We start from the raw sequence: 27,513 nt of genomic DNA on the forward strand, positions 1-27,513 counted from the left end.
GAGGAGAGAGGAGGGGAGGAGAGGGGAGGGGAGGGGAGGGGAGAGGAGGGGAGGGGAGGGGAAGCAAGCAAGCGAGCAAGCAGATGGCTACCCTGGTGTAATGGCACACACCTTTAGTTCCAGTACTCAGCAGAGGCAGGTAGATCTGTTTAAACTTGTGGCCAGCATGTTTTACACAGTGAGTTCTAGGACAGCAAGAGTTACATAGGGAACTTATCTTAAAAAACAAAGGCGGGGGGGGGGGGGTGGTGGTGGTAGTGGTGGTGGCTGGAGAGATGGCTCAGCGATTAAGAGCACTGACTGCTCTTTCAGAAGTTCTGAGTTCAATTCTCAGCAAAGGCATAGTGGCTCACAACCATCTATAATGGGATTTGATGCCCTCTTCCAGTGTGTCTGAAGAGAGTGACACTGTACTCACATACATAAAACAAAAAAATCTTTAAAAACAAACAAATAAACCACACGTGGGGCAGGCAGTGGTGGCGCACGCCTTTAATCCCAGCACTTGGGAGGCAAAGGCAGGCGGATTTCTGAGTTCAAGGCCAGCCTGGTCTACAGAGTAAGTTCCAGGACAGCCAGGGCTATACAGAGAAACCCTGTCTCGAAAAACAAAACAAAACAAAAAACAAACAAACAAAAAATCACAGGTGGCTCCTAAAGCCAAAAATACTAAGTGACCCTGGTGTCAATTCAAGTGAGCAATACAGGCTCACCCTGGCCAACTGCCCTGCCTTCCCAGCTCGGGCCATGTCCAGCTCTCCTGATGCCACATCAAGGTTGGTGTTGCTTCTAGTCTTGTTTATTAGCTCTGGCTGACCTGTGATTCACTAGGTACAGTGGATTGGTCTCAAACTTTCAGCTTTCTCTCCTCCTGCCTCTGCCTTCTGTGTGCTGAGATGAGATTACAGGTGTGTACTACCACACCAAGCTGACTTTCAAAGGCTTTAAAACCTGGAGGTCTGGCTGGATCACCAAGACAGCTTAGTAAGTAAAGATGCTTGCTACTAAGTCTGACAACCTGAGTTCAATCCACTAGGACTCACATTGTGGAAGAGAGAACTGTCTCCCATATACTGTCCTCTGACTTACACGCACATGCACGCGCGCGCGCACACAAACACATATACACGTGTGAAAAAAAATTGTTCTAGCCCTCATAAAATAGTCAACAAATTGATTTACATCATTAAATCTTTAAAATAATAATGCAAGAAGCAACCAGGTTCCCATTTTATTCTGCTGCATTTCCCAGGTCCTGCTGAACCTCCACCATCAGCTTCTAGAACTGTCTGGAAGGTCTGTCTGCCTACCAGTCTAGAGAGCTGTCTGTGAGGAGCTGGGAACCAGGAGACAGGGAAAGTTTAGCCAATGAGGAAAAGCCCAAATGCAGTCCTGTCTACATGGGAAGAAGAGACAGAAGGTCGCTGGACCCAGGCTGCCAGGACAATTTAGTGATTCAAACACGCTGGAGAAAGGACAAAACATTAAAAAACAAACAAACAAAAAAAAAAACACAATCAAAAAATGGCTGTCTTCTGCTGTTATTGGGATGTATGAAGTGTCTGTCTAAAAGGCTTATGTGTTGGAGGCTCTGACACCCAGCTATCGGAAGATTCTGGGAACTCGAGGAAGTGGGCCACTAAAGGCAAGTGCTTGGAGAGCCAGGGAGCTTGTGCCTAGCCCTTCTTGTCTCTCTTTCCTGGCTATCATGACAGGAGCTCTTTTGCTCCACCTCACTGTCTGCATGGTATACTGGCACTTGTAAATCTGTGAATGAACTGTCCTTGTTTCAGTTGCTGTTTTCAAGTAGTCAGTCCCAGAGACACAAAACTCTACTTGGCTTAACTGCTAAAAAGGAATTAAGGAAAAATGAGGGAGCATGGGCCCTAACCCTCTAGGGAAAGGCCTCTTTCCCATCAAACCTTGTGGGTTCTGGGCCTAGGAAACCTCAGCAAGTTACCCAGTGAGTAGGCTTCTGAAAGGCAGATGGAAACCTAGGCATGTGGCTAGCCTGGAGCCCAGGTGAGTTGCCCACAAGCACGCACCTTAGTCTCCTGGTTGTTCTTGTTCTCGATGCCATAGATCTCCTGCAGCAGGTAGCTGACCCGGTCCACCTACAGAGCAGAAAGATGTGCTGGGGTCTGGTCAGTCTCCATTAGTGGGTTTTTCTACCTAGATCATCTCCACATGTCCCAGGGAAATTGTGGCTAGAAAATCTGTGAGACTACTTGAACCCCTCCTCTTGAGGAAGGGTAGATGCCAGGAACAAGAGGCAGGAGACCCTGCCCTGTGCTGAGCTCAGCTAGAAACTCAGAGAGTAGAAAATGGGGTCAGTAGTCACATCCTTGCATCCATGCATGCATGAATCCATGCATGAATCCATCCATCCATCCATCCATGCATCCATCCGTCATCCATCCATCCATCCATCCATGCATCTATCAAACCATGCATGCATGCATGCATCCATCCATGCAACCATCCAACCATGCATCCATCCATCTATACAACCATCCAACCATGCATCCATCCATCTATGCAACCATCCAACCATGCATCCATCCATCCCAGAAGGCCCACCTCCAAGCTGCCCACAATCATCCCCACTGCCAGAGAGCAAATACTTTGGACCCATTCTGTCATTCATAAGAGGGCTACAGCTGCTGTCTGTAGGCAGCAGAAAGCAAGCCATGTGACTGTTGTTTCCACAAGACATGAAAAGTCATGTCTAGTCTTAGACACAAAACCAGTCATTTTTGACTTTAAGGCCTCATGCTGACCTGTCCCAAAGTGTCCTGTTACTGATTCCCAAGTTCCATGGACCACGGCATCCCTCCAGAAAGCCAGGATCCTACTAGCTGGCTTTCAGGGGACAAGTGCCCCAACCATAAGTAGGGTCTTCTGCCTACCTAATATCACTAGGATCTGAACCTACCAAGCAGGATTCACTCTGTCTCTTCTTTAAAGGCTAATAAACTCTATCCTATCCTGTAACTTTAAACAGGTCTCTGTTATCTAGGTAGCTATACACAGGACAACTGCTTACCATAGCCTTGGAACACAGACTCTACCTGTCAATCAATCTCATGATAAAGGTCTCGAAGTCTCAAATGGAGTCCTATGTAAGATCACAAAACGTGATTTCCAAGAAAAGCTACCCCAAGTCTCCCCTGTATCCTGGGATTCCTCCCGTCACATGCTGACACTGTCTATTAAAGTCTTTTCCCAGTGCTGCTCTATTTCCAGTAATTTCTAAGCAAGAGGCAGCTGCCATATTTCTGCTTCCCATTTTTCCTTAGTTCCTCTACCCACTCATTTAGCAAACACTCACCAAGAACTAACTACAATCCGTGCACCATGGTTCAAACTGGGCAGGACGCTGGGATCTACATAAGTTGTTGTAGCACCAAGTAGCTATGTAACCGACACACACAAAACACAAACTCCAATACCCCAGAGTACAACAGGGCAGACTCAAGCAAGCAGCTACCCATGTCCAGAAAGAACAGCCCATGGAGTCTGGGCATGTGTTCACAGGTGCATTATGTGTGTTTTGCAACCCAGAGGCCCATGATGTCTGGCACTTACAATTTGCTTCTGCTTTAATGGCTTCACGGAGAAGCTGCCATCCACATGCTGCAGGAGAGAGACACAGTTAATCTCAAACCGGCCCCTCCCAGCACTCTTGCCCAGCTAGGTGAAGGCTGAAAATAAGAGGGTGAAGACAGGAGCCAGGCCACAGTACCTGCATCTGTGACCACATGCCTGCCTTCTACAGTGCCTGGAGCACCTTCAACACTCCTGCAGAACCCAACAGTCCTGAGCGGCTCTCGGCATGCACAGGCTGAAGCTGCTCAGCCACACTCTCACTGTGACAAGCTACTTCCTGGCACCGCAGAAGCAAGAATACAAAAGTTCTCGGGCATGGCATAGTGAGGAAGGTGACACAAAGCACACTCAGAAAGCTAAAAATGTAAGGACAAAATGGAATAAAACAGAAGTGTTTAGTGATATCTAGGGAAACAGACTCTCAAAGTTGGGAAAGTTTATAGGGGTTTAGAGCTGAGGTTTTTGTAATGACACTAATTACACTCTGAGTCAATCAAGACCAGCACTCGGGGTTGTCTATTAAACTTTGTGGATACTTATAGAAATCTCTAGAACATTGTACTACAAAACAAAGTTTTTTTACATAGCTTTAAATTGCAAGCACTGAATAAATACCTCTGAGGGACAGCCCATCTGTCTCACCAGATCCTGCTATGAGCACTTCTCCCAACAAAGGTCCAAACATGGGGTGCTCAAGAAGTGGGGGCCAGCTCACTCATGTCATCTGCACTTCTGGCCCAAAAGAGCATTCCAAGGCTTACTACAAACTGGCAAAGCTGTGCGGATCCCAGAGATCTAGAGACCTGGGTCACAGTAGGATGGGCTCTGCACTGAAAGCATACCTTGGTGAAGAACCCCAAGTCAGCAGGACTCAAGATGAGTCAGCAGAAAATGAGATGTGAGATTATCTCCCAAATAATCCCAACCCATTCTTGTTGGGGTCCTTGTACCCTCGGCTCCAGCCTGGTGCTATGTTTTTAGCTGCAGCGCTATGGAAAGGCAAAGGGCCTAAGGGAGGGTGGAGTCTTTGGGGGATGTTATCAGCAGGTACATAACACCCAAACCTCTGACAGATGAGGACAACTATCTATGTGTATAGGCCTGGGGTTGTTGTAGCAGGCGGCAGATCCTCATCCACCTCAGCACTGTTCACCGAGCGTCTACACTGCAGACGTGGTGTCAGCTAGCTCTGAGGTGACAAGTTCAAGGCCACTTCTACCCTGACACAAGTAGTAACATTAAACAATTATCCACAGCGATCAGGAAAAGCCTCCTGTGGGGATGGAAATCTGCCTATCCCTACCTGAACTACAAGCTGCAGCCAGCAGGAGGAAAAGAAAAGAATACATCATAAGTGAGGTAGACACACATACCAGGCCAGGATGTGACCAGTGCCTGGTGGTACACGAGGATACGGAACCTGGTGGAAAAGGATGGTGGCTGGAGGAAGGAAAGCTAGTCTGTGGCAGGGGTCTCCATTCAGGCACCCTAGCCTGTGCTGGCAGGTTTTTGAGGGTCCTACGGGGCTGGCATTTGTCTAGAACATTCTGCCTCACCACTGCCTGCCCAAGCTCCCAGGTTACAGGGTGGTGGCTAGGATGGCACTTACCTTCTCAAAGGCAGCCAAGAGCACATGAGCGTGGCCAGTCACTTCCACAACTAAAGCAGTGAGATAAGAGAAGGGAGGCCAACGTGAGTCATGGCTGGGACTTTCTCCCTTTCCCTACAGCACTGGCAGGGCCCAGAGTCCACTCCTGTCCTTGCCCTCATCTCAAATTCCACTTCCCAAGCTGTTGCACAGCAATGAACCTATATGTGGGCTATGACAGACACCCTGTTTCCAGAAGAGGAGGTCCTTTGATGACTCAGGGAGAAGGAAGCCACTTCCTTCCCATAGGTTCTGCACACTTGAAGATGAGGAAAGACCAACAATGCTCACCATCTCCTTCGTCCACCACAGCCTGGATGACGACTGGAAACACACCCCGGTCCAGATCAAAGTTCAGCTGAGGAAAGGAAGCAAAAATGGTCAGGTCTACAGACATCAGGTAGTGAGTTGGTCAGCCTGAGCTGGAGCAGACAGATGGAATCAAGGACACTAAGGGCCACTAAACCACACATACCTTATAGCTCCTGACTGCCTCTCCAAACAGAAATTCCACCTCTTCTGTCCTTGACAACTACTCATGTGTTTTCCATAGCCGTGGGTGTGCCTGCTCTGGACAGTTCCTACAGTGGACCGTTTAGTGTCTATCTTTTTGTTTTGTTTTGTTTTTTTGAGACAGGGTTTCTCTGTGTAGTCCTGACTGTCCTGGAACTCACTCTGTAGACCAGGCTGGCCTCGAACTTAGAAATCCACCTGCCTCTGCCTCCCAAGTGCTGGGGTTAAAGGCGTGCACCACCACTGCCCAGCCTATCTTTTTATGCCTAGCTTTTTCATTGAGCATGTTTTCTAATTTCACTCACAATTCCATTCCTTTCTTATGTTGCAGAGTTATTCTAGGCGGTGGGTAAGGCACATTGTATTTGTCTATTCCTAAGTTGTTGATCCATGGGTAGTTTTGACACTGTGAACACTGTGAGCAGTGCTGTCGTCCCGTCTCCTGTTTTAGGTGAAATTTCATTAGATAATTGCTTAATGAAAAGTGTCTGGCTTAAGCCCCACCAGAGACGGAATGAGAGCAACGAGTTAGAGAGACTGCCTGGTCCACGCTTCTCTTTCTAGGCCAGCAGCTGCCTTCTCCCAGATAGGGTTCCATCCTTACCCACCACACGACAGCAGCCTGGGATAGAACAGGTCCCCATCTCTTCACAAGGACCTACTGTCCTGGAGTCCCTGGCTCTCACCCTGCACCGGATAGTAGAGCAGTACCTGTCACCTGATCCACACCTGTAGGCCATTTCCAGGAAACACTCTCAGTTCCTGTTTGTTCCTGTCACAAAGCTGTAAGGGACAAAATTCAGCCTACCCAGTCTCCAGAACCCTCCTGGTATCTCAGGAAAGCAGAGACATTTCCATTTACTCTCACTAAGGCATTACTGGAAGAATGGTCAATGGGCCAGATAGAGTAGTGCACATCTCTGACTCCAGTTACTCAGGAGGCAGAGGCAAAAGGGCCCTGTCTCAAACAATAGTAGTGCACACCATTAATCCCAGGCAGGCAGATCTCTGTGAGTTCAATGTTAACCTCATCTACACACATGCCTAGACACACACACACACACACACACACACACACACACACTCCCTCCCTCCCCCTCTCTCTCTGACTCCAAGCCAGGCAGTGATGGCATTCACCTTTAATTCCAGCACTTGGAAGGCAGAGATAGGCGGATTTCTATGAGTTATTACAAAGAGAACCCCATCTCAAAAAGCCAACCCCCCAAAACAAAACAAACAAACAAAAACCCGTACCCTCCCAGTCTCTCTGCATGAAACTTTTCCTAAGATGTGAACTCTCATCTCCAGCTCCAGCGTCATGCCTGCCTGCTGCCATGCTCCCACTGTGATGGTCATGGACTAACCCTCTGAAACTGTAAGGAAGCCCCTTATTAAAGGTATCCTTTAAAGGTTGCCTTGTTTATGACATTCCATCACAGTGCAGGAATGAAGCCATACCCAGAATGCTGGCTTCCAATTCAGTCCTGTGGTCATTCACTCAACCTGAGTGAACAAACTCAACCTGAGCCTGCTTCTCATCTCTAGGGGAACAGAAGCTGCTCTAAGTGCAACGCTGAGCCCAATGCCTGGGACAACATGTTTGACTCAACACAATTCCTCCTCTGTTTGGAATTAGGATACAGGCAATAGAAGGGTAGCAGCAGATGGCCATGTGGGCAGTCACAGCAACAGGCTGGGCAGGGACACTTTGGAACCACAGGGTGGGTACATCACCTAGAAGAGCATTTCCCACAAACTGGGACATAAGAAGCCACTCCAGAGAGCTCCCGCCAATGCCGATGTTGGCAGCATGCTGCCCTTATGAAGTCATAAGCTAAGACCAAGAAGAGCCTCTCCTGCAGGAACTGCTTGTTCAGGTGTTAGTCAGGTAAGCTGGCTACAAGAGCAGAGCCTGGCGTCCACTTGAGGCTGGACGCTGATGAGCAGCAAGCCTGCGTGCACTCTGAGTGCCTCCAGGCACTCTCATGCTCTCGTCAGCTCACTCCAGTGTCCTGGAAGGAGCCAGCTGTGCTGGGTGAGCTCAGCCCAGAACCAGTGGCTGGGGATGGTGTGCAGTCACTGTGGGTCTGTCCTCCTCTCTCCCCATGGTATCCCCCATGCTTATAGAGCTCCCTCTGAGTAGCCCAGGACAAGTGACAGTGGAAGAGGACACACGCCTACCACCAGAGGGAGCCAGAGGACATGCTCGTTTGTTTTCCTTTTCACATTTTATGTGCATGGGTGTTTGATCTGCATGTATGTCTGTGCACCATGGGCGTTCCCCAGGATTACCTCATCATCCTTCCACTCGGAGAAGTCAATCTTGAAAGAAGGCAGGGAGAACTGCTGGCTAACGCCTCTCTTGTAGTGGACGGTCTCAGACTGCAGAGAAGGGTTCTTACAGCTGTACCTGAGGGTAGCGAGGGAGGCAGCCATCTGACTACTGAGAAGCCATGGGTCCCTCACCCAGCCTCCCACTTCCTGTTACTTCCCTGAACTGGCAGCCATTTGATCTATAGGGATTGAGAGCTTCAGCCATCCCAGATAGAAACAGGAAGCAGCCCGTTTGGTCAAGTGGCCCTTGCATTTACAAGAGCCTCCCACTGCCAACTCTGCTCACCATGAGGCTGCCCAGTCATATCAAGTGGCTATTTCTTCCAGGGCTCACACCAGCCTGATATCTCTGCTGCCTTCTGGATGGGAAGAACATGCCCACTAGGTGTTTGGTGCATTTGCTTTTTCTGAGTGATCATAGTGCAGCACTCCCTGTCCCAATCCTTGCTCCCAGCTGCCTGCTTCTCAGGCGTTCCCACACAGTGTGAGGCCTTCGCTTCAATGTGAGTCATGTTCTGAAACGTCCTGCCCTCCTCCTGAGTGGAATGTTCCTGAGGCACCATGCTGGTCCACTGAAGCTCTACTCTAGTGACTCAGAGACTATCTTCCTGTCTTGCTAGTCCCCACGATGCTTCAAGGACCATCCTTTCCCTCATGCAGAAGCGCATCTCATACCCCAGGCTGATCATTAGAAAACAAGAGAGCTGAACCAGTGTCCCCATTCACGAATACAGGCCATGACCCTGGCTGTTCCCACCCCACATGTGTACTGTCCCAGGGCTTCTCTAGGTCTCTAGGACAAAGGCCACACTCAGAAAGAGCCTGAGAAGCTGGGTGACGTCCCTGCTGTCCTGACTGTCAGTGCCAGTGTGGGAGGGAGCCCCACAGGGAGGTCCAGCCTGAGCATACTGAAAAGACCAGCCCAAGACATGAATGTCAGTATTCTGGCCTTCAATTATATGCTGTGGGACTCCAGAACCCTACTTCAAATTTCTTGACAGAAAGTTAAGGGGGCCAAGAAAGGAATAGGAGGACTGCCTGTCCTGTAACTCAGGACACAGAATTCCTGCTGGCCAGGTTTATAGTTCCAAGCACAGTCTCTAAGGCCTGGAGCCTCCTCTTTCTCTGTCTTGGTGATCTGGTGCTGGTGTCATGCCAGCCAGCTACATGGGAGGCAAACAGGCCTCATGCAGGTCTCAGAAAAGGTCTACCAGGACTGGACTTCTGGGCAGCCATCTTTAGCTGGCCATCTATCTAGCCCAGCAGGATACTGTTCTTATATATCTCATAGGGCACAACAGAGAACTGCTGATCTGGATGGGCTGCGTGGGAGCCCACTGCACTGTGGTCCTCACCTCCTCTGGAGCAGCTCCAAAGCACCTGAATCCAGGGCTCATCTGCTATGGCAGCTACTCCCAAGGACAACTCAGAAACGGGAGCTCTACTTCTCAACTGTCATCACAGTGGAGGCCCAGAGAGGTTACTACAACACAAGGGTCATACTGCCTCAGGCTGTAGCAGGTTGGTAGTTCACCCCAGGGCTTATGCTGGCCACTGGAACACTCCCTACTGACAGTCATCACACACTGGAGTACTGTTAACATTAAGTAACTTAGTAGCCCACTGCTTAGGCCACAGTGGAGCCTCACAAAACCGAGTGTAGGAAAGTCACTACCGCCCTACTGTGCACCACTCAGGAGGGATCTGAGATGGCCCAGGCCCAGTCCTGAGTCCTAGAGGAAAGCCTCGAGTTTTCTTAACCAGCAGCTAGCTGTGAGCAGCTACCATGCCCCATACTGTATGGGGAGCTGTTCAAAGACAGCACCCATACAAGCTGAACTCCCCAAACCTCATTCCCAGCAGAGGTAACTTCGGTATAAGAATTTACATGCTCTGATCACATAAAGCAGGCAGAGTTGAAAAACACTCAAAGTCCTCCTCCCTCCCAAATCCATATCTGAGCTTCTCTAAGGTCTTCTGCTTCAACCCATCTGTGAAGCCACTCAGGGCAGGGTTGACTTTCTTGCTGAGACCGCCCTGCTGAGGTCATGCTGTGGTTGCAGAGTGCAAACTCCTAAGAGTGTCACTGTTCATATTTTAAAGAAAATCTCCAAAGTTCAAAATCATAATTTTGTGACATAACAAAATGCATATATTTGGTCTTTGCTCAAGCTCCTGGCATAGAACTCCCAATCTCTTGAAGTTTTCCGGGTGCTGGGTGTCTCTCTATAAAGGAGGTAGGTCTATGGAGGCTTCTGGAGGGGGCTGATCACCAGAAAGACCAAGCCACCATCAGCAGCGGGGACCTTTCAGCCCAATGCCCTGCAGGAAAGGGAAAGGCTGTGTGTACTGAGCCAATGGAAAGGATACTGCAAAGCCTGTAGAACCCAAAGAGCTGCCCAGGGACTCACACTGCCATGCCGTTCACGAACTCCTCCACCGCCTGGCAATAAATGGTGATAGCCACACGAGCATCGGCATCAAAGGTGAATTCCAGACTGTAGAGCACGCGGGGCTTCTCACCATCCTCTGTGGGGCTGTCTGCATCATCTTTGTACCTACCAAAAGTGAGCAGAAGATGGCAGGTAAGGAGCCACAGTCCCAAGAACTGGCCTGCCCACACAGCTGTGGGGCATAAAGTTGGCTGCTTAGACAAGTCTGCTTTACTAGCAAAGGAAGGAGGCCTGTTCCTGTAGCGTAAGGCCTATAACTCATAGTCTGCTCCCCTTTCTCCCTGTCCCCAGAAACAAGGAATAAGTGTTCTTGGTGTGGATGTCTTGAGTTTAAAGCAATTTTGTATGTTATTAACAACAGGCAGTAGCCATCCCAGGTACAGCAGGAAACTTGAGATTATTCCTTGGCCTCCAGTGCTTTCTAGAACAGGGCTAGTAACTCTGAGACACGACTGCTGTGGATGGGAGAACCCCTCATTTAATGACTCAGGGTCCTGTTACAGATTTTGAATGCATATGAGAACAGAGACTGGGCCCTTAAAATACCCCTGGCCCACTTCCCAAGGACAAACCAAAGCCTTGCACTATACAGGGTCCCCAGGAGGGCAGCACTAAAGGAATTACCTCACAAGCCGGAGAGAGTCTTTGCGAATGTTTACCAGGCTCCTCAGTGTCTTCACTGGCTCATGGGGGGCAGGGGTGACATAGGGAAACTAGGAGAGAAGAATAGAAGTGAACACTCCTGAAGCCAAGACTCTAAGATGCAGCAGAGAACAGGAGGCAGGAGTTAAGGGCTCATTTATTAAAATTTGGCCAGGCTGTGGGCTGTGTCTGGCCCACACAGTGACTTGAGTGACTGACCGAGCCGCAGTCCTCAGTCTGTGCGGGAGGCTCAGAAGTGGCCATGGATAGGCCCTTGGGGCACTCTCCTATGTCAGTTACAACTTACTGCTGCCAACCAAGATAACCAGTTTGCAAAACACACCAACAAGTCTTTGGAAAGACAACACATATACATGTGTACATGCGTTTAATTATACCCTTATATAAAAATACATACAACTGTTGACATGAAACTATGACTGGACACATCCATGTCTTCTGCCAACAACATTGTGCTGGAGCTTGAAAGGGAATCCTCCTGAAGAGATGATGAAGCTGGGTAAAGCAGACTGAACACGCTCTTCATCATAACCCAGGGGGACCCCACCTGTCTCAGCACAAAGTAAACATAAAAGGTCTGCAGGCTGGAGAGATGCCTCAACAGTTAAGAGCACTGGCTGCTCTTCCCAAAGGTCTGCCTTCTACTCTTAGTACCCACATCACAGCCACATTTACCTTCAGTTCCGGGGATGTGATTCTTTCTCCTGGTGTCCATGGTACTACATGTACATGCCTCATACATACAGACACATACTACATACCTCATACATACAGACACATACTACATGCCTCTTACATACAGACACAGATACTACACGCCTCATACATACAGACACAGATACTACATGCCTCAGACAGACACATTACTACATGCCTCATCTATACATACATACACTACATGCCTCATACATACAGACACAGATACTACATGCCTCATCTATACAGACAGATACTCATAAATAATTCTCTTTGAAACTGAAAAGTTCACAGAAGATTCACAGCAATTAAGACTCTGGAAGTTGAAGCAACCAATGAGAGAAGGAAGAGCTCCCACGCTGGTTCCCAGGTAGGAGAGAAGAACACCTACCCCAGTCCCTGGCCTGCAGGACATACTACAGACCAAGATGTTGTGTTAGCTACCTGCTCTGGACTAACACTACCTCTGAAGCTCCTGGTCTGAAGGCCACTCACTGTGCCTAAGGGATGCTCAGGACACAGCCATGTTGTATGTTAAAGAATGAAACTCAGTGATCCTTAGAGAGGGCTCCTGTCTTGCCTATCACTTAAAGACTCTGCTCGGGGATTTCGTCCCTGACCACTATTTCTCTCCTCGAGAACCCTCTTCTTTGGCATCACACCTAGACCTAGTCTCATTAGCCCTGCCCATCAATGCAAATCCTCTTCTGCTCCTTCTCACCTGACCTGACCTGGTCCATCCTAAGACAGTCACACAACCCAATCCAATAGGGAGTCTTTCTTGTCCTAGGCTCCCTCATCTCCTGAGGGCTTACTGAAAAGCCCATTTGACCATCTGGATTCTAACTCACAGGATTAGTGTTGTCTAGTTTTATATCAACTTAGCACAAGCTATAGTCATCAGAGAGGAGGGAACTCAGTTGAGAAAATGTCTCCATGAGATCGGACTGCGGGCAAGCCTGTAGGGCACTTTCATAATTAAAAATCATATGGGGGTGCCCGCCCACTGTGGGCTGGAGTCTCTAAGAAAGCGGGTTGATGCTTCGGGACCCTCTTCCTCCTACTGAGCTACCTCTTCCAGCCTTAATATGAAGGGAGGTGCCTAGACGTATTGCAAACTGATATGCCATGTTTCACTGATATGCCTGGGAGGCATGATCTTTTCTGACGGTAAAGAGGGGAGGAATGGACTGGGTGGGAAAGAAGATGAGGGAGGAACTGGGAGGAGAGGAGGGAGGAGGAACTACAGTCAGGATGTAATAACATATGAGAGAATAGAAAAATGAAAACAAAACAAAAAACAAGTCTAAAGTTAAAAAAAAAAAAGAAAGAAAAGAAAGGTGGAACTAGGAGGAAGCCAGTAGACAGCACTCCTCCATGGCCTCTGCATCAGCTCCTGCCTCCAGTTCCTGCCCTGTTTGAGTTCCTGCCTTGGCTTTCCTCCATGGACTATGATTCAAGATCTATAAGCCAAATACATCCTTTCATCCCTACACTGCTTCTGAACGTGGTGTCTAACCACAGCACTTGACCCTAAGACAGGAGGCACATCCTCCATAGCACAGCCTACTTCTTTGGGATTCCAGTGTACACTGAAGACCAGATGACACAGCCAGCCTAGTGGACTGAGCAACTAAAGGAGTTTTGGACTTTCCCTTCACAGCTAGTCATTGTTGGATTAGTTAAGACTGCAGCCTGTAAGTCATTCTAATAAATCACACACACACACACACATACACACACACACACTTTGTTACTCTAGAGAACCCCAACACCCTCTTTCACTTCCTGACAACTGGCTTGCAGACTTGCTATGGTGCGAGCCTGGGATAGGCCACTCCAGCTCCTCCTCCCCATCCTGCACAGCTCAGTTCACTATGGACTCTGCAGTGGGACCTCTCCCTGTCACCTTTTTGTTTGTTCTTCTGTTCCTCCTTTCTCTTTTTCTTTTAACTGTTCATCTTATATTTTCTTCATTATGATTCTTACCATCTCAGAAATGAAAAAGGTCTGACTTCCATCTCCAGTCCCTACCTAATAGCCCTAGACATACACTAGTTGCCAAGTGTATATTGAAAGAACGGCCAAATATGCTTAACTGTGTGTATTTTTACCAATTACTGAAGTCCTCTCAGCACTCGCATTCCCTGTGGGATCATGGCTCTTTTCCATCGTTCCACAGAATATGGCTGCTCTTTCTACTCACACAAAAGGCCTAGAATGAAATCTCTAACTTGTGCACTCTAGAGGCATCAACTCAATAACGGCTATTCTGTCTCTCAGTGACCCAATGCTGACTCTAGTCTCTCAGAGGCAGCGCCAGGACACAGTCCAAGTCACATGCCTGTGTTCGGCTCTGCTCAGCTGTTGCAGCTCTGTCCCATCTCGGGTAACTTGATGCCTGCTCGTCCTCACAGCTGGAGAGAGGCAACTGAGACAGTCTTCCCACTTAATCACCCCAGCCACAAGTGCCAGCCCTACCAAGACCCACCTGGACTGGACGACTGCCCAGGAAGTTCAGGTCCATGTTCTCTCCAAAGAGGTAACCTTCAGGATGAGGAGTGTCAAATTTCTCTCCTCCCATGAAAAAGTGCGAAGCAAAGTAGTTTCCTGCTTAAAAAAGGAAAGATGTTTGTTCCTAGAACATGGTGTTTGCATAGCTCTGTGGGAACAGTCAAGAAGTCCCCAAAGGCTTTATCTTAAGTGGCTCTGGTTCTGTCCTCAGCCAGTCTTTTGCATACCACTGGCCTGTACAACCTGCCTCTCCCTGGTCACAGATGAGTTCTGGATTTGAACGTCACTGCCCTCAGGAGTCAGGTAAACCATGTCCCTAACCACCAAAGATGTGTTCAAGTTCTACCCTGCACCCATGCTTGGAGATAGGTAGGCTCTTTATTGGTGTGATTAATCACGATGAAATCCAAGTGGACTAAGAAAACCCTAAATCCAGTATTGACACATGAATCAGAGAAGGAAGTCTAGATATAGATGCAGCCAGAGGGAAGAAAATGGGTGAGGATACAGGCACAGACTGGAGGGAAGCAGCTACCAGATCAGGTGTGTCTAGGACTGGAGCCTCCAGAGCTAAGAAAAGAGCAAAGAAGGATTGTCCTTGAAGCCTTCAATGGGAGCACAGCCCGGCAAGATCCTGACTCCTGGCATCCAGAACACGGGATCAGTTTTCATAGCTTCTCCATACAACCTTACACAATTCCTGGCCCCACACTGTCTGTACTTCTCCCAAATCTGAGCCCCAGAAGAAACCTTTTAATATCATCAGTGATCGAAGTTTAAAATGTGATGTTGGTCTGGAGTCTTTCTCCCACATAGTGAAACTGTAAGTGGTTTCCACATTAACCCCAGAGCACTGAAACCCCTAAACGTGCAGGGCAGGGGGCATGGCTCCATGGTTAAGAACACATGCTGCTCTTGCAGAAGAGCAGGTTTGGTTTCCAGCATCCACATGGTGCTCACAACCATCCCTAACTTCAGGTCTAGGGGTCCAATACCCTCTTTAGGGTATTGGCGTGCATGTGGTATACATACATACATGTAGAGGAAACACTCATACACATAATATAAGGTAACTATATATTAAAATTAAAAAAAATTAAAACACTAAACTTGCATTTCTCCTCTGAGGAAAAAAGATGAAATGCTTCAGATGTTGAAAGAATTGAGCACACACACCTCTGAGGACAACCAGAAGCCAGGCCTCTCCCAAACATCCCAACTACTACACCCCAGTATTCTCCAGCACAGGGGACCTAAGCAAACACCCAGGTAACCATGGATCCATGAAGGTTAGGGGTGTTGAGACTGTACATCTGCCTCATGAGTATCAGGAACTTCTAGGTTCCTAAATCCATGAGTTCTTCTTAGGGTTCCAGTGGGAAATCTGGGTCGCTCAACCAACCAGGAACACTCAACACAAATCTGTGTCTTTCCTGAGAGTAACATCCCCAAAATGTTAGGAACAGACAAGGCCAGTAAGGCAGGTTAGGGCCTAGGAAAGAACACCAGACAGCTGTTACCCAGGGTAGGAGACCAGGAGCAGCTGTCCCTGACTACAGGAGCAGCTGGCAGGGCCTAACCTCAACTCCAATACTAACCTGTCATGTGCATCAGACAGTCAACTGTGGCCAAAAAAAAAAGAATAATGTGACAGCTTGTTTAAACCATGAGTTTTATAGATTGCTTCCCAGTACTCCATAAAAGACCTGTGTACACACATATATACATACATACATACATACACACACACACACACACACACACACACACACCCCACTGGCATGGAGGAGAAGGACTTACATACATGTAGAATGATATGTAGTAGTAAGGTCAGAAGAGCGTGCTGCATGTACTTCCCAGATCTTGTCTGGAGAGACACAAAACACAAGCTCCGAGAATAAACAGAACAGTCTCAAAAGACATGTTGAGAAGGTGACAAAAGAAAGCCACATGAAGTCCAAGAGAAAGACCAAAGCCCTGGCTCTGTTCTGCAGTAAACATAACATCATGGTTTTAAGTCAATAAAGAGAATGACTGCCACAAAGACAAGCACAAGAACATCTTCCCAAATCCCCCGCAGCCACACACAGCCCTGCTACCACGAAAGCACTGGTACATACAAGCACTCATAGGGAGAGGACTCCAAAGCACAGGTAGTTTCTGACCACACGCTTTAGCCTCCATCATCAAGCTGCTTGCTTGTTGAACACAGCCTGCCCCTTGCTGTATTTCCTTCCACAACTCCTTCAGTCCAGTGACTCCTGTACTGGAGACTCCAAAGACTTAGGATGGATAGTTCTAGGCTTCATTAACTCCAGAAAGTAAATGAATATGAGTAATGAGGTAAACAGCTTCATTATTTATACTTTGTTACTATTCTGTGAATAACATATTATTTGTAAAACAAAATTTTCCAAAGGTAGGAAATATGGGAAAACATGTCTGTCAGAGTAGTGATTGTAATACCTCAGGATAACCCACATTCCATCTAGAATGAGATACTCATGATTGCCATACAACTGAATACACTAGAAACTAGCAACTATTTATTTAGGAACTGACATCATGATATATAGGTAATGCTCCAACAAAACTATTAAGAATAAGAAGGCTGGGTGGTGGTGGTGGTGCACATCTTTGATCCCAGGACCCAAACTGCACAAACAGGTGGATCTCTGTGAGTTAGAAGCCATGCAGGTCTACAGCATGAGTGTCAGGACATCCAGGGCTCCACAAGAAACCCTGTCTTGAGAGAAAAAAAGCCTACTAAGAATAAGAAGACAAGTAACTAGCAATTAGATGTTATCTGTTGGGCTGCAGAGGTAGTTCAACAGGAATCTATCTGTCTAGCATGCTAGGCAGGGGTTTTATCTCTTCATGTCCTACACACACACACACACACACACACACACACACACACACACACACACACCTCCCTAAACTGAGGACAAGACTGCTCCATAGTATTGTTGAGGGGAAGGATTTTATTATGCATATGAGAGAGAAAATAGCCAGAGGCATCTGGAAGAATCTAGAGCAGAGACAGCTGCAGACTGATCTTGGCCAAGAGAGAAGCAGAAGAGAAGTAGAAAGACATAGGAACATAGGATGAGGGGCATAAGAGAGAAGAGGGAGAGTAAGAGAAAAAGAGACAAAAAAAGGAGGGGTGGGAGGAGACAAAAACAAAATAGAGTGTGCAGTCAAAATAGCAAGGTTATAAGGAGAGTGAGGAGCTGAGGGGGGAAAGCCCGTGAGCTGGGGAGTCTGTAGTGTGTAGTGAGAATTCTGGAATTGGGTTTCGTTTAAAACACAGAAATATTATAAGAAAGTGTTCTGTCCTAACCTCAGGTGTGGGATATGTGGCTGCTGCATAGTAGCTGACTATGATTTGCCTCATGCTTTAGCAGAGGCGTGGTTCTGCCAGCTGCAGTTTCTGCAATTGTGTAAGAATTGTAATTCTGGGAGCCTTTCTGAGGGTATATAAATGCTACAGCCCTGATAGGTGTGGTGGGTGGTTGCTGGTCTTTCAGGGGTGTTGGTTGTGGTTTGTTAGTAGTCCTGCTCAAAGAAAAAAGAAATTAGATTCAAGGATCTCTTTCTCTCTCTTTCTTTCTCTCTCTTTCTCTCTCTCTCTTTCTGCCCCCTCCTCTATCCTTCTTCCTCTCCTAACTAGGGGTGAAACGGGGGTGGGGGGGTAATAAAGTGAAAAAAAGAAGAACCCACAAAGTAGCAAAGACTATAGCACCCAACATGTGATGAAAAAAAAAATGGAAACTTTGATTTCAAATGCCATAGAGAAAACAGCAGGGGACAAGGGATTTTTTTTTTCCAAAAGGTAAAAAATTTATTGCAGCCGCTACCACTGGGATATCCCTGATTTGCTTCCAGAGATTTCTTGGTTTTCTTTTTCTTTGTATATTTTGTTTCAAATTTGTTGAAAGACTGGCTGGGCAGTGGGAAAAACTGCAGGTGGAAATGGAGGAGCCTGAGAAACAAAAAAATCTCGGCTGAAGTGGGAAAACAAAAGAATCACTCTGAGCTCTCATTTCTGAAAAGGCTGCAGAGTTGGTGGTGCAACTGGAGAGGCTGCAGGTGGAGGTGGAAGCTCTTGGAAAGTGAGGAGCACCAGAGACGAGAACAAAAGGGCTCAGACCCGATGACTGAGTAAAAGAGTGGGAATCTGTACCAGGGGGTCAGAGAAAATCTGAAAAAGTGGGAGGACAATCTGATGAACCTGCTCGTATCAAGAGAAAGGGTTAATCTCAAACCAGCTGGGTGGCCAGAAGTAGAGGAGAGGTGGCCCTGGGTCACCATCAGTTTTCCCAGAATTAGCAGATGCCTGCTAATGGTGGGGAACAAGGTTAAGATGAGACAGGATAGGGGGCTGGAGAGATGGCTCAAGGACACTGACTGTTCTTCCAGAAGTCCTGAGTTCAATTCCCAGCAACCACATGGTGGCTCACAACCTCTGTAATGGGATCTGACGCCCTCTTCTGGTGTGTCTGAAGACAGCTATAATTGTACTCATATACATAAAATAAATAAATCCTCAAAAAATGAAACAGGATGGAGTCCTATAGAATTGGTAGATCTAAAAGAGGCAGTGATTTTGTATGGGATGTACTTGCTTTATATTCAAAACAGAATTATTCCCCAAAACTGGAAGGGATTGGTAACAACTGTACTAGAGGCTGGTATGAAGTCATAATGGTTAATATGGTGGAGAAAAGAAGCCATAAATATTGAACAGTGAAACAGAGTGAGGGGAATGAATATAGAGTCAAAGACCAGTTGCTAGGTGTGAAGGGAGGTAATGAGACATACAAGAATTGATCTGATTTGATGATGTTACCGTAAAACAATGTCACTTAGTGGCTTTAAGAGCTTGGGACAACGTTCAGGAGCTTTGGAAAAAGTCTACCTTGTTTACAAGGCTCTAGAGAAGCCTTCACCATATTTTTTTTTTTTAACAAAGATAAGTCTTAGCCTGAACAAAACTGTATCAGACCCTGATGCAAGGCAGGTGTTGATAGAGACCCCAGTGTTTGAAAATTTGAATACCAAATGTAAAAATGTTATTAGACCATTAACGGCACAGGCAGTGCCTATGTACAAATGGATATGACCAATACTGGTTCTTTTTTTTTTTTTTTTTTTTTTTTTTGGGTTTTTGTTTTTTTTTTTTTTTTTTGGTTTTTCGAGACAGGGTTTCTCTGTGTAGCCCGGGCTGTCCTGGAACTCACTCTGTAGACCAGGCTGGCCTCGAACTCAGAAATCCTCCTGCCTCTGCCTCCCAAGTGCTGGGATTAAAGGCGTGCGCCACCACCGCCCGGCCCAATACTGGTTCTAATGTGTACCATGTTAATACAATAGTTATAACTAGGGGTCTCCAATATAAAAATGCCTGGTGCTTCAACTGCAGGAAATACAGTCATTTGCAAAGAGACTATTGCCAAGCTGCTAAAGATCTCAAAATACCTAGTGCCATAACTGTAAGAAATACTGTACTTTGAGCCACAAAAGTGAATGACCCATTTCTAGAAGCAATGGTTTCCCTATACCTCAAACAAAAAGAATGCCTTGGCTTCCCAGAGTATGTATGTATGTATGTGCTGTGGTAAATGCCACCACTGAGTTCAGGAGTGCAGATCCAAAAGAGATATTCAAGGAATTTCTTGCCATCAGAAAACAAAATGGGGGAAGAGGGAGCTCTAAGCCCCATAACAAAAAGTACAAGCCAATTTGCTCTTGCTGGCCAAGAAATAACAGTTATAGAAAGATCTAATCATACCTTAAAGGAAATGCTTATAAACAAAAAGGAAGAATGAACACCCCCCAGGAATAGAGTAAATAGTGCTCTGCTAACTTTAAATTTGCTGAATGTTAATGAGAAAGGATCAATAGCAGCCCAGAGACACTGACTGGATCATAGAAAAAACTGTGGAATTAAATCATCCTATATTATATAAGGATGTGTTAACATCAGAATGGAAGACAGCTAAAATTTTGCATTGGGGATACAGATTTGTTTATATTCCCACAGGAAATGAAAAGTTGTGGATACCATCAAAACAGATAAAGATTAGAATTGAGCAGAAAAGGTCTCCTGAGAACCTTGGTCACTGACCCAAAAAGTACTTATTTCACTGAAAATGTATCTGTTTATAGCTTCCTGACAGACACAGCACAATTAATAACTTAAAACAGAATACAATAAATGTAGTGAGAATTCTGGGATTTTTGCTTCTTTAAAAACACAGAAATATTACAAAAAAGTGTTTTCATTTTTAATCCCCAGTGTGGGGGGCATGGGGCTGCTTTGAAGCAGTGGACTGTGATTTGCCTCATGCGCTAGAGGGGCTTGGTTTTGCTCACTGCAGATAGTTTCTTCAATTGTGTGATGTTTGAAATTCTGGGAACTTTTCAGAGGGTATACAAAGGCTACAGTCCCATAAATGTGGTGGGTAGTTGTTGGTTGCTCAGGGGGCGTGGCTGCAGTTCATCAGTAGCTGTGTTCAAAGAAACAGAAGGAAACAAATTAGATTCAGGGATAGCCCACCTTCCTCTATCATTCTTCCTCTACTTAGAGACCAGCTGTAGGAGTGCAGGAGATGAGAAGGGCTAGGAACAGGCACTTGTGACACTAAGGGAGCCCAGAGCCTAGCATGCGCTTTGGTATGCTAACTGGCCCCACAGATAGCCACTTGTCCCTTCTGCCTTTTGGAACTTAGGGAAATGGGAGTTTCCTTTGGACCTGACACAGGTTAGATGGATAAAGTCACTTGCCACCAAGTCTGATGACTAGAGTCTACTTTTAGGTCTCACATAGTAGAAGTCCTTTGCCTGTTATCCTTGAATGTGAACACACTTAAGTACACAAATGGATGAATAAAATGCAATGAAGAAAAATATGGAACAGTCAGGAGGCAGAGGTAGGAGGATCTCTGTGAGTTTGAGGCCAGCCTGCTCTACAGAGTGAGGTTCCAGGATAATCAGGGCTACACAGAGAAACCCTGTCTGGGGGTGGGAGGGAACCTTAAATTTTTTTAAAAAAGAACAAAAGTATGAGAATGAGGGGCAAAGCCTGGAGTCCCAGCAGAACGTTAGGACAGACTGAGCAACATCCACTCAAGAGACAAGGAAAGGAAAGACCAATCTGCAGGGAGCCAAGGACAAAGATCTGGAAGGATCCACAGGAAACTTGTTGACAAACCTCAGAGGAAGTCAAAGGAGCATGGAGGAGTGAGACAGAACCCCATGTGTTTGTAAAGCCAACCGTACTGCTGATTCTCACCCACTCTGAATGAGTTCTTGTTGCTGTTTTAATCTAATTTACCAGAGAGAATCTGGGATTAGGTAAGAGGTTCTTGGTCTAGACCCATGTTTCTCAACCTTCCTAATCTTGAAACGTTTTAATACAGTTCCCCATGTTATAGTGACCAGACATAAAATAATTTTTGTGGCTACTTCATGACTGTAATGTAAATATTTAATCTGCAAGATATATGATATTCAGACTCCTATAAAAGGATCATTCAACTCACAAAGGGATTACACCCACATGTTGAGAACTGTTAGTCTAAACCCTTAAGAATTTGCATCCAGCCAGGCAGTGGTGGAGCACGCCTTTAATCCCAGCACTTGGGAGGCAGAGGCAGGTGGATTTCTGAGTTCAAGGCCAGCCTAGTCTACAGAGTGCATTCCAGGACAGCCAGGGCTGCACAGAGAAACCCTGTCTCAAAAAAAAAAAAAAAAAAAAAAAAAAAGAATTTGCATCCAAACCAATAAACCCTTGATCAGACCTGGGCTGGAGGTCACTTGCTCAGCACCCTCAATATACCCAGTGTTCTCTCCTGAGCATGAGGACAGAGGCCTACATCCGGATGTGGGGCGCTTGTACCTTCATTTACTCTAGATCTACATCTCCCAGGAATGCTGGCTCCTGATTCAAAGGTTCCAACCACTTCAATTCCCTTCTCCTTACATTCCAGGCACCCCCAGCACAACAACTATCACTGTACCTGGCTCTATGCACTCCCTCCCACCCATTTATTTTGCCCTCCTCCTGCCCAACAGACTGTGCCTGTTTTGGACTCCCACGTGAGGCCAACCTCAACCACCTAGAGGCTGCTTACTGTCAAGCCCTCCCTGCATTACTCTGAACCACGGCATAATGGCCTAAGCAGTTAGAGGCCAGCACACACCAAATGAGGGCAGGCAGAGGATGCTGTGTCCAATGTTTGATTATAGAGGAGACCTAAGCACACAGGGAGGTCAGAAGCTCAGGCCATGTAGCCAATGAAATGCCCTTCCTGGCCCCTTGCGCCCCTGTCCTTCAACCACCCAAGTGAAATGCTGTGACAAAGCCACTTAGTTTACACACCCTAAGAAACAGAGCAGCTCCTCAGGCACAATGAGGGAATGTAAACTGGCTGGGTGCTTTCCATCATCACCTCACTCCAAGGAAGGAGCAAGAAAGGCAGAAAGAAGGTGGTTGCCATGATGATAAAGTACACTGACTGCATCTGAGGAAAGTTTTCCCTGACAGAGAAACTTTCACAGGGCCTGTCACAGGGCAGCTGCCCTAACCCCAGCTCTAGGATGCAACTGGGGCAACCTGCAAGATTAGAACATCATAGGTCCTAAAAGAATGCTGCTCTCAGGAAAGCTCCCAGGCCCCAGGCTTCCTGCCAAGGAGGAGGCAATGAGGGCAGTCACTCCACTGCTTGTCCATGGTCAAGGATAGTCCACTTGCCTCAGTCTCCTGTTCTTTGAATCCTGAACTGTGTCTATCTATATGTGTACCCAGACCAGCACTTCTCACTGCTCTACATGGAGCTTCCCAGTTTCTAGGGCTCAAACTCTTATGTAACCTGCCACAGGAAGGGGTACTGACTGGGCTGGTGCAATGGAAGTCACCCCTAGCTGGAATCTTGGCTGATCTGCAAACTAGAGATAACAGGCCCAGACAGCACCTTTCCCCACTCAGGACACCCTGAGGACAAGCAAGTGAAGACACTTGTGGCAATGTTTCCCAGTCTCTCTGCCTGATATAGTTCCCCACTCCCAGCATGGAGGAGGAAAGAATGGTAAATCAAGCTAAGCACAGGAGTGATTAAGAAGAGATTCTAGCTCCTGTATCTCCAAAAACTTAGCCTAGATAGCTCTTTTCTGGTAAAGGTTTCTATCACATACAGGATGGCCCCAACTGCTGGGCACTGGAGGTGGCTGAGTGAAAGGCAGATGCTGGGGTAGCCAGCAAATGGAATAATTCTACAGTTTTCTATGCAAAGGTCAGTAGGATACATCAAGGGTATGAAGGTAAACAACCAATGTTCCCAAGTAACAAAACAAGCCAGAAGCAGGTGTCAGGTCCCAAAGAAATTCAGAACAAATGATTCTCACCCCTCATTTCCCACCCTAAGATCCTCTTTAGCCCCTCAGCTCTGTTTGCCTTTCCCCAGCTTCCGATTCCTATATAACCAAGCCATTGGCCTGGTTTTCTAGGTCCTCTGTTCTGGCTTCTGATCGTCTCTCCTCTACCTCTCTCTCCCCTTTCAGTTCAGTCTAGATCTTTCCAGATGCCTCTGACTGAATTCTCCCTATATGTACAATAAAAACCTCCTCAACCATACGTGCATTGGTCATGTTTTCATTTTCATTTATCTGGTACCAAAACCAAGGAGAAGGATATATGGTCTCCTTCCATCCTCTTTGTCTAATTGGTGTTACTCTGGCTCCTGGAGCCTAAACATCTATCTTTCCATCTCTCTGACTTCTACACCTTCATGGGCATCTCTCTAAGACACTACAAGATAGAAATTAGAGCCTGGTTTCCAATGCAGATATGGAAACACAGGCCCAAAGGGAAGCAGAAACTTAGAGACAATGGCAGCAGCTTACCCCAGAGCAATCGGCTCTCCCAGCAGTTTGTTTGCACTGACTGAGTCGAGCCAGGCCCCTACTGACCTCTAAGTAGTGTACTCTCAGTCTTACCTATCCTAGCAAGAGAGATGAACAGAGTCTTTTAGGCAAGAGCAGAACTGACCACTGGGGAAAGGTCCCTTTTCTATTGATTTGAGATAGGAGTCTCAATAGGTTGTCCAAGTTGATCTCATATTTATGGGCTCAAGCCTCCTGCTTGGCCACTCAAGGAGAGAGGCCACACTTTGCTTTTATACTTTTGGGGGTGGGTGAGGATGACACCAAGGCCTCATACAAGAGCCTGCCACTGCACTACATACATCCCCACACAACAGGGCGGAGTTCTTGGTTTCTGCCTCTTACAGAGACCTCAGCCCATCCAAGACAAGGTGGACTTGGCTCTGCCACATATCTGAGGAAAGAGGAACACCTTCTCTGGGTAAATGGAGACAGGGAAAGAGAACGCAGGCTACCCATACCATGGAGGGCTTCTCAGCCACAGAGATGAATGGAACTCACACACCACCAGAAGGAAGGTGACCCCTCACCCCTCCTCCACTGGTTCTTTTTTGAGTGACCTGGGATGCTGTGGTTTCTTCAAATAGTAGGGCAAGGAAGTCAGCTCCACATGCCACTCATTTAAGTGTGTGCTTAGTGACTTCACACCTGCTTTGGCCCTCAGCTGTGTGAGGAAATGATCAAGGGTCATCCTCTGCATCCACAGGGAGGAGATAGGGCTTGATGAGCAAGCTGTTAAGCTCTGAGTAGGCAGGCAACTTAATGCAGGATAATCGTCACAGCTGCCGCCACACCAACCTAAGTACTGGGTCCACAGAAGCCAGAGAGGAAACTTGTGATAGAACCAGATCCCTGTGTCCCAAAGACCCCACACTTCCTATTTTAAGCATAAAAGTTCCTAGACTTGGGTGCCCCTCAGCTCAATTCCTGTCTGATTCACTTCCTGAAAAGAAAAGGCAAGTGGGCATCCCTAGGGACACACACAGGACTTTAATGGTACCCTGCTCTCTTCACCCCACAGCAGAAAGGGCACACAGAACGACTCTTCAGTAAGTTTGCAGCTCTACGAAGCTCTACAAACCTGACCTGATCACTCTGTATACAAAATGCCAAATCAGAGGGAACCTACCGAAAAGAGTTGCAGTGCCTAAGGCTGGCGTGTTGTGGCTACCAGGTCCTTTACAAGCAAGCTGTACTGGTTAGTTTTATGTCAACTTGACACAAACTAAAGTCATCTGAGAAGGGGAGACCTCAATTAAGAAATAACTTCACAAGATCAGGCTGTAGGCAAGTCTATAGGGCATTTTCTTAATTAGTGATTTATATGGGGAGGTCCTGGAAAGGAGGCTGAGGAAAGCAGCCACGAGGAGCAAGTCAGTGAGCAGCAGCCCTCCATGGCCTCTGCATCAGCTCCTGCCTCTGGGTTCTGGCCCTGTTTGAGCTCCTGTCCTGACCTCCTTCAATGGCAGGCTATGGAAGTGTAAGCCAAATAAATAAACTCTTTCCTCCTCATCTTGCTTTTGGTCATAGTGTTTCAACATAGCAACAGTAACTGTAAGACACAGGCCATAGGGGCAAGAAGGCATAACCAGGGTTGGGAGTCAAGGAGTCCTGGCATCAGCACACCATGTGACCCTGACTTCCACTTCTGGGCCTCAGTGTCCTCTGACAATTATGGCCATGTGACAGTAACATTATTCCCCAAGCTGTAAACATTGTGTGGTTACTTAAGTATGTAATTGTGACTAGTATTTTCATTAAAATTAACTTGTAAGTAAAGAAGCTTTTATCATCCCTGGACCAGAGAAACAAATACCATTTACTTTTAAAGTTATCTTTTTTTAAAAAAGGGCAAATTGATAACATTTTCAGGGGGTGGGAGGAGAGACAGGGTCTTACCAAGTAACTCAGGCTAGCCTGAAACTCACTCTGTAACCCAGGCTGACCTCAAACTTGTGACAACTCTCCTGCCTCAGTCTCCAAAGCACTAGAATTACAGCCATGAATCACCATACAGCCCTTGCTGAGAAGACTTAAAGATTTAAATAGATGTAGAACAGCACATGTCTATAATCTTGGGAAGCTAAGGCAGGAGGATAATCAATTTGAGCCCAACCTGTGTTGCAAGGCCTATCTCAGGGATAAAATACAATTACACATACATACAAAAGAGATAGATGTATCATGTTCATGGGTATAAGCAATCAGTGTAGAGATGGCAATTTTCCCTAAACTGATGCATAATCCCTACCCAAATCCAACTGGTTTTTTGTAGAAACTGACAAACTATAAGGTTTCTATGGACATATGCAAAAGTAATTTTTATTCTCCTGTTGTAATTGTTGTCTCTGCAGCTTACAGCCTCAGTCTGCTGACCTAGTCCTGGCAGCTTCTAGCCCTCCACACAATCTTATCTAGGCCTAGAATGTTTTCAGCCTCTGAGACTTACTGCTGAATAAATATGCTCACCCTTTCTAGTTCTTTCTGAGCTCTGGCCGATTCGACTCTGGCTTAAAACTCCTCTCCATGCTAACTGATTCAATCTGGCCTTTTTCGGTTTCTCCTGAATTGCTAAAATGGGCCTCAAACTAACTTTGGCAATATGTTCTAATTTCCTGATTCCTTCTCATTCTCTGGCCCATTCTTTCTTTACCTCTGTGTACTGGCTGGTTTTGTGGGTCAACTTGACACAAGCTGGAGTTATCACACAGAAAGGAGCTTCAGTTGAGGAAATGCCTCCATGAGATCCAGCTGTAAGGCATTTTCTCAATTAGTGATCAAGGTGGGAGGGCCCATTGAGGGTGGTACTATCCCTGGGTTAGTGGTCCTGGGTTCTATAAGAAAGCAAGCTGAGCAAGCCAGGGGAAGCAAGCCAGTAAGTAACATCCCTCCATGGTCTCTACATCAGCCCCTGCTTCCTGACCTGCTTGAATTCCAGTCCTGACTTCCTTTGGTGATGAACAGCAACGTGGAAGTGTAAGCTCAATAAACTCTTTCCTCCCCAACTTGCATCTTGGTCATGATGTTTTGTGCAGGAATAGAAACCCTGACAAAGACATTCCCTAACTTGTTCGCTTTCTGCAACCTGTCTCTGTACAACTATTCTAGTAAAAACTGCCTTCTGCCTCTCTGCACTGCTCT

At 46.8% G+C, this 27,513-nt stretch overlaps 1 protein-coding gene across 4 annotated transcripts in view; it reads right to left on the bottom strand.

The window, feature by feature from the left end:
* Mgrn1 (mahogunin ring finger 1) overlaps positions 1-27,513 on the bottom strand; it is a 49,432-nt gene that overhangs the window by 16,305 nt on the left and 5,614 nt on the right. For all 4 annotated transcript variants that reach the window (XM_028788357.1, XM_028788359.1, XM_028788355.1 and 1 more), the window contains exons 2-9: positions 14,408-14,526; positions 11,182-11,270; positions 10,516-10,662; positions 8,063-8,180; positions 5,549-5,615; positions 5,219-5,268; positions 3,589-3,636; positions 2,046-2,114 (exon numbers count right to left, since the gene is read on the bottom strand). In XM_028788357.1, the coding sequence (XP_028644190.1) occupies positions 2,046-2,114; positions 3,589-3,636; positions 5,219-5,268; positions 5,549-5,615; positions 8,063-8,180; positions 10,516-10,662; positions 11,182-11,270; positions 14,408-14,526 (707 nt within the window). The remainder of the gene's footprint in view (positions 1-2,045; positions 2,115-3,588; positions 3,637-5,218; positions 5,269-5,548; positions 5,616-8,062; positions 8,181-10,515; positions 10,663-11,181; positions 11,271-14,407; positions 14,527-27,513) is intronic.

The sequence above is a fragment of the Grammomys surdaster genome, unplaced genomic scaffold (genome assembly GCF_004785775.1).
Source record: "Grammomys surdaster isolate TR1022 unplaced genomic scaffold, NIH_TR_1.0 125745, whole genome shotgun sequence".
NCBI classification, from domain to species: domain Eukaryota; kingdom Metazoa; phylum Chordata; class Mammalia; order Rodentia; family Muridae; genus Grammomys; species Grammomys surdaster.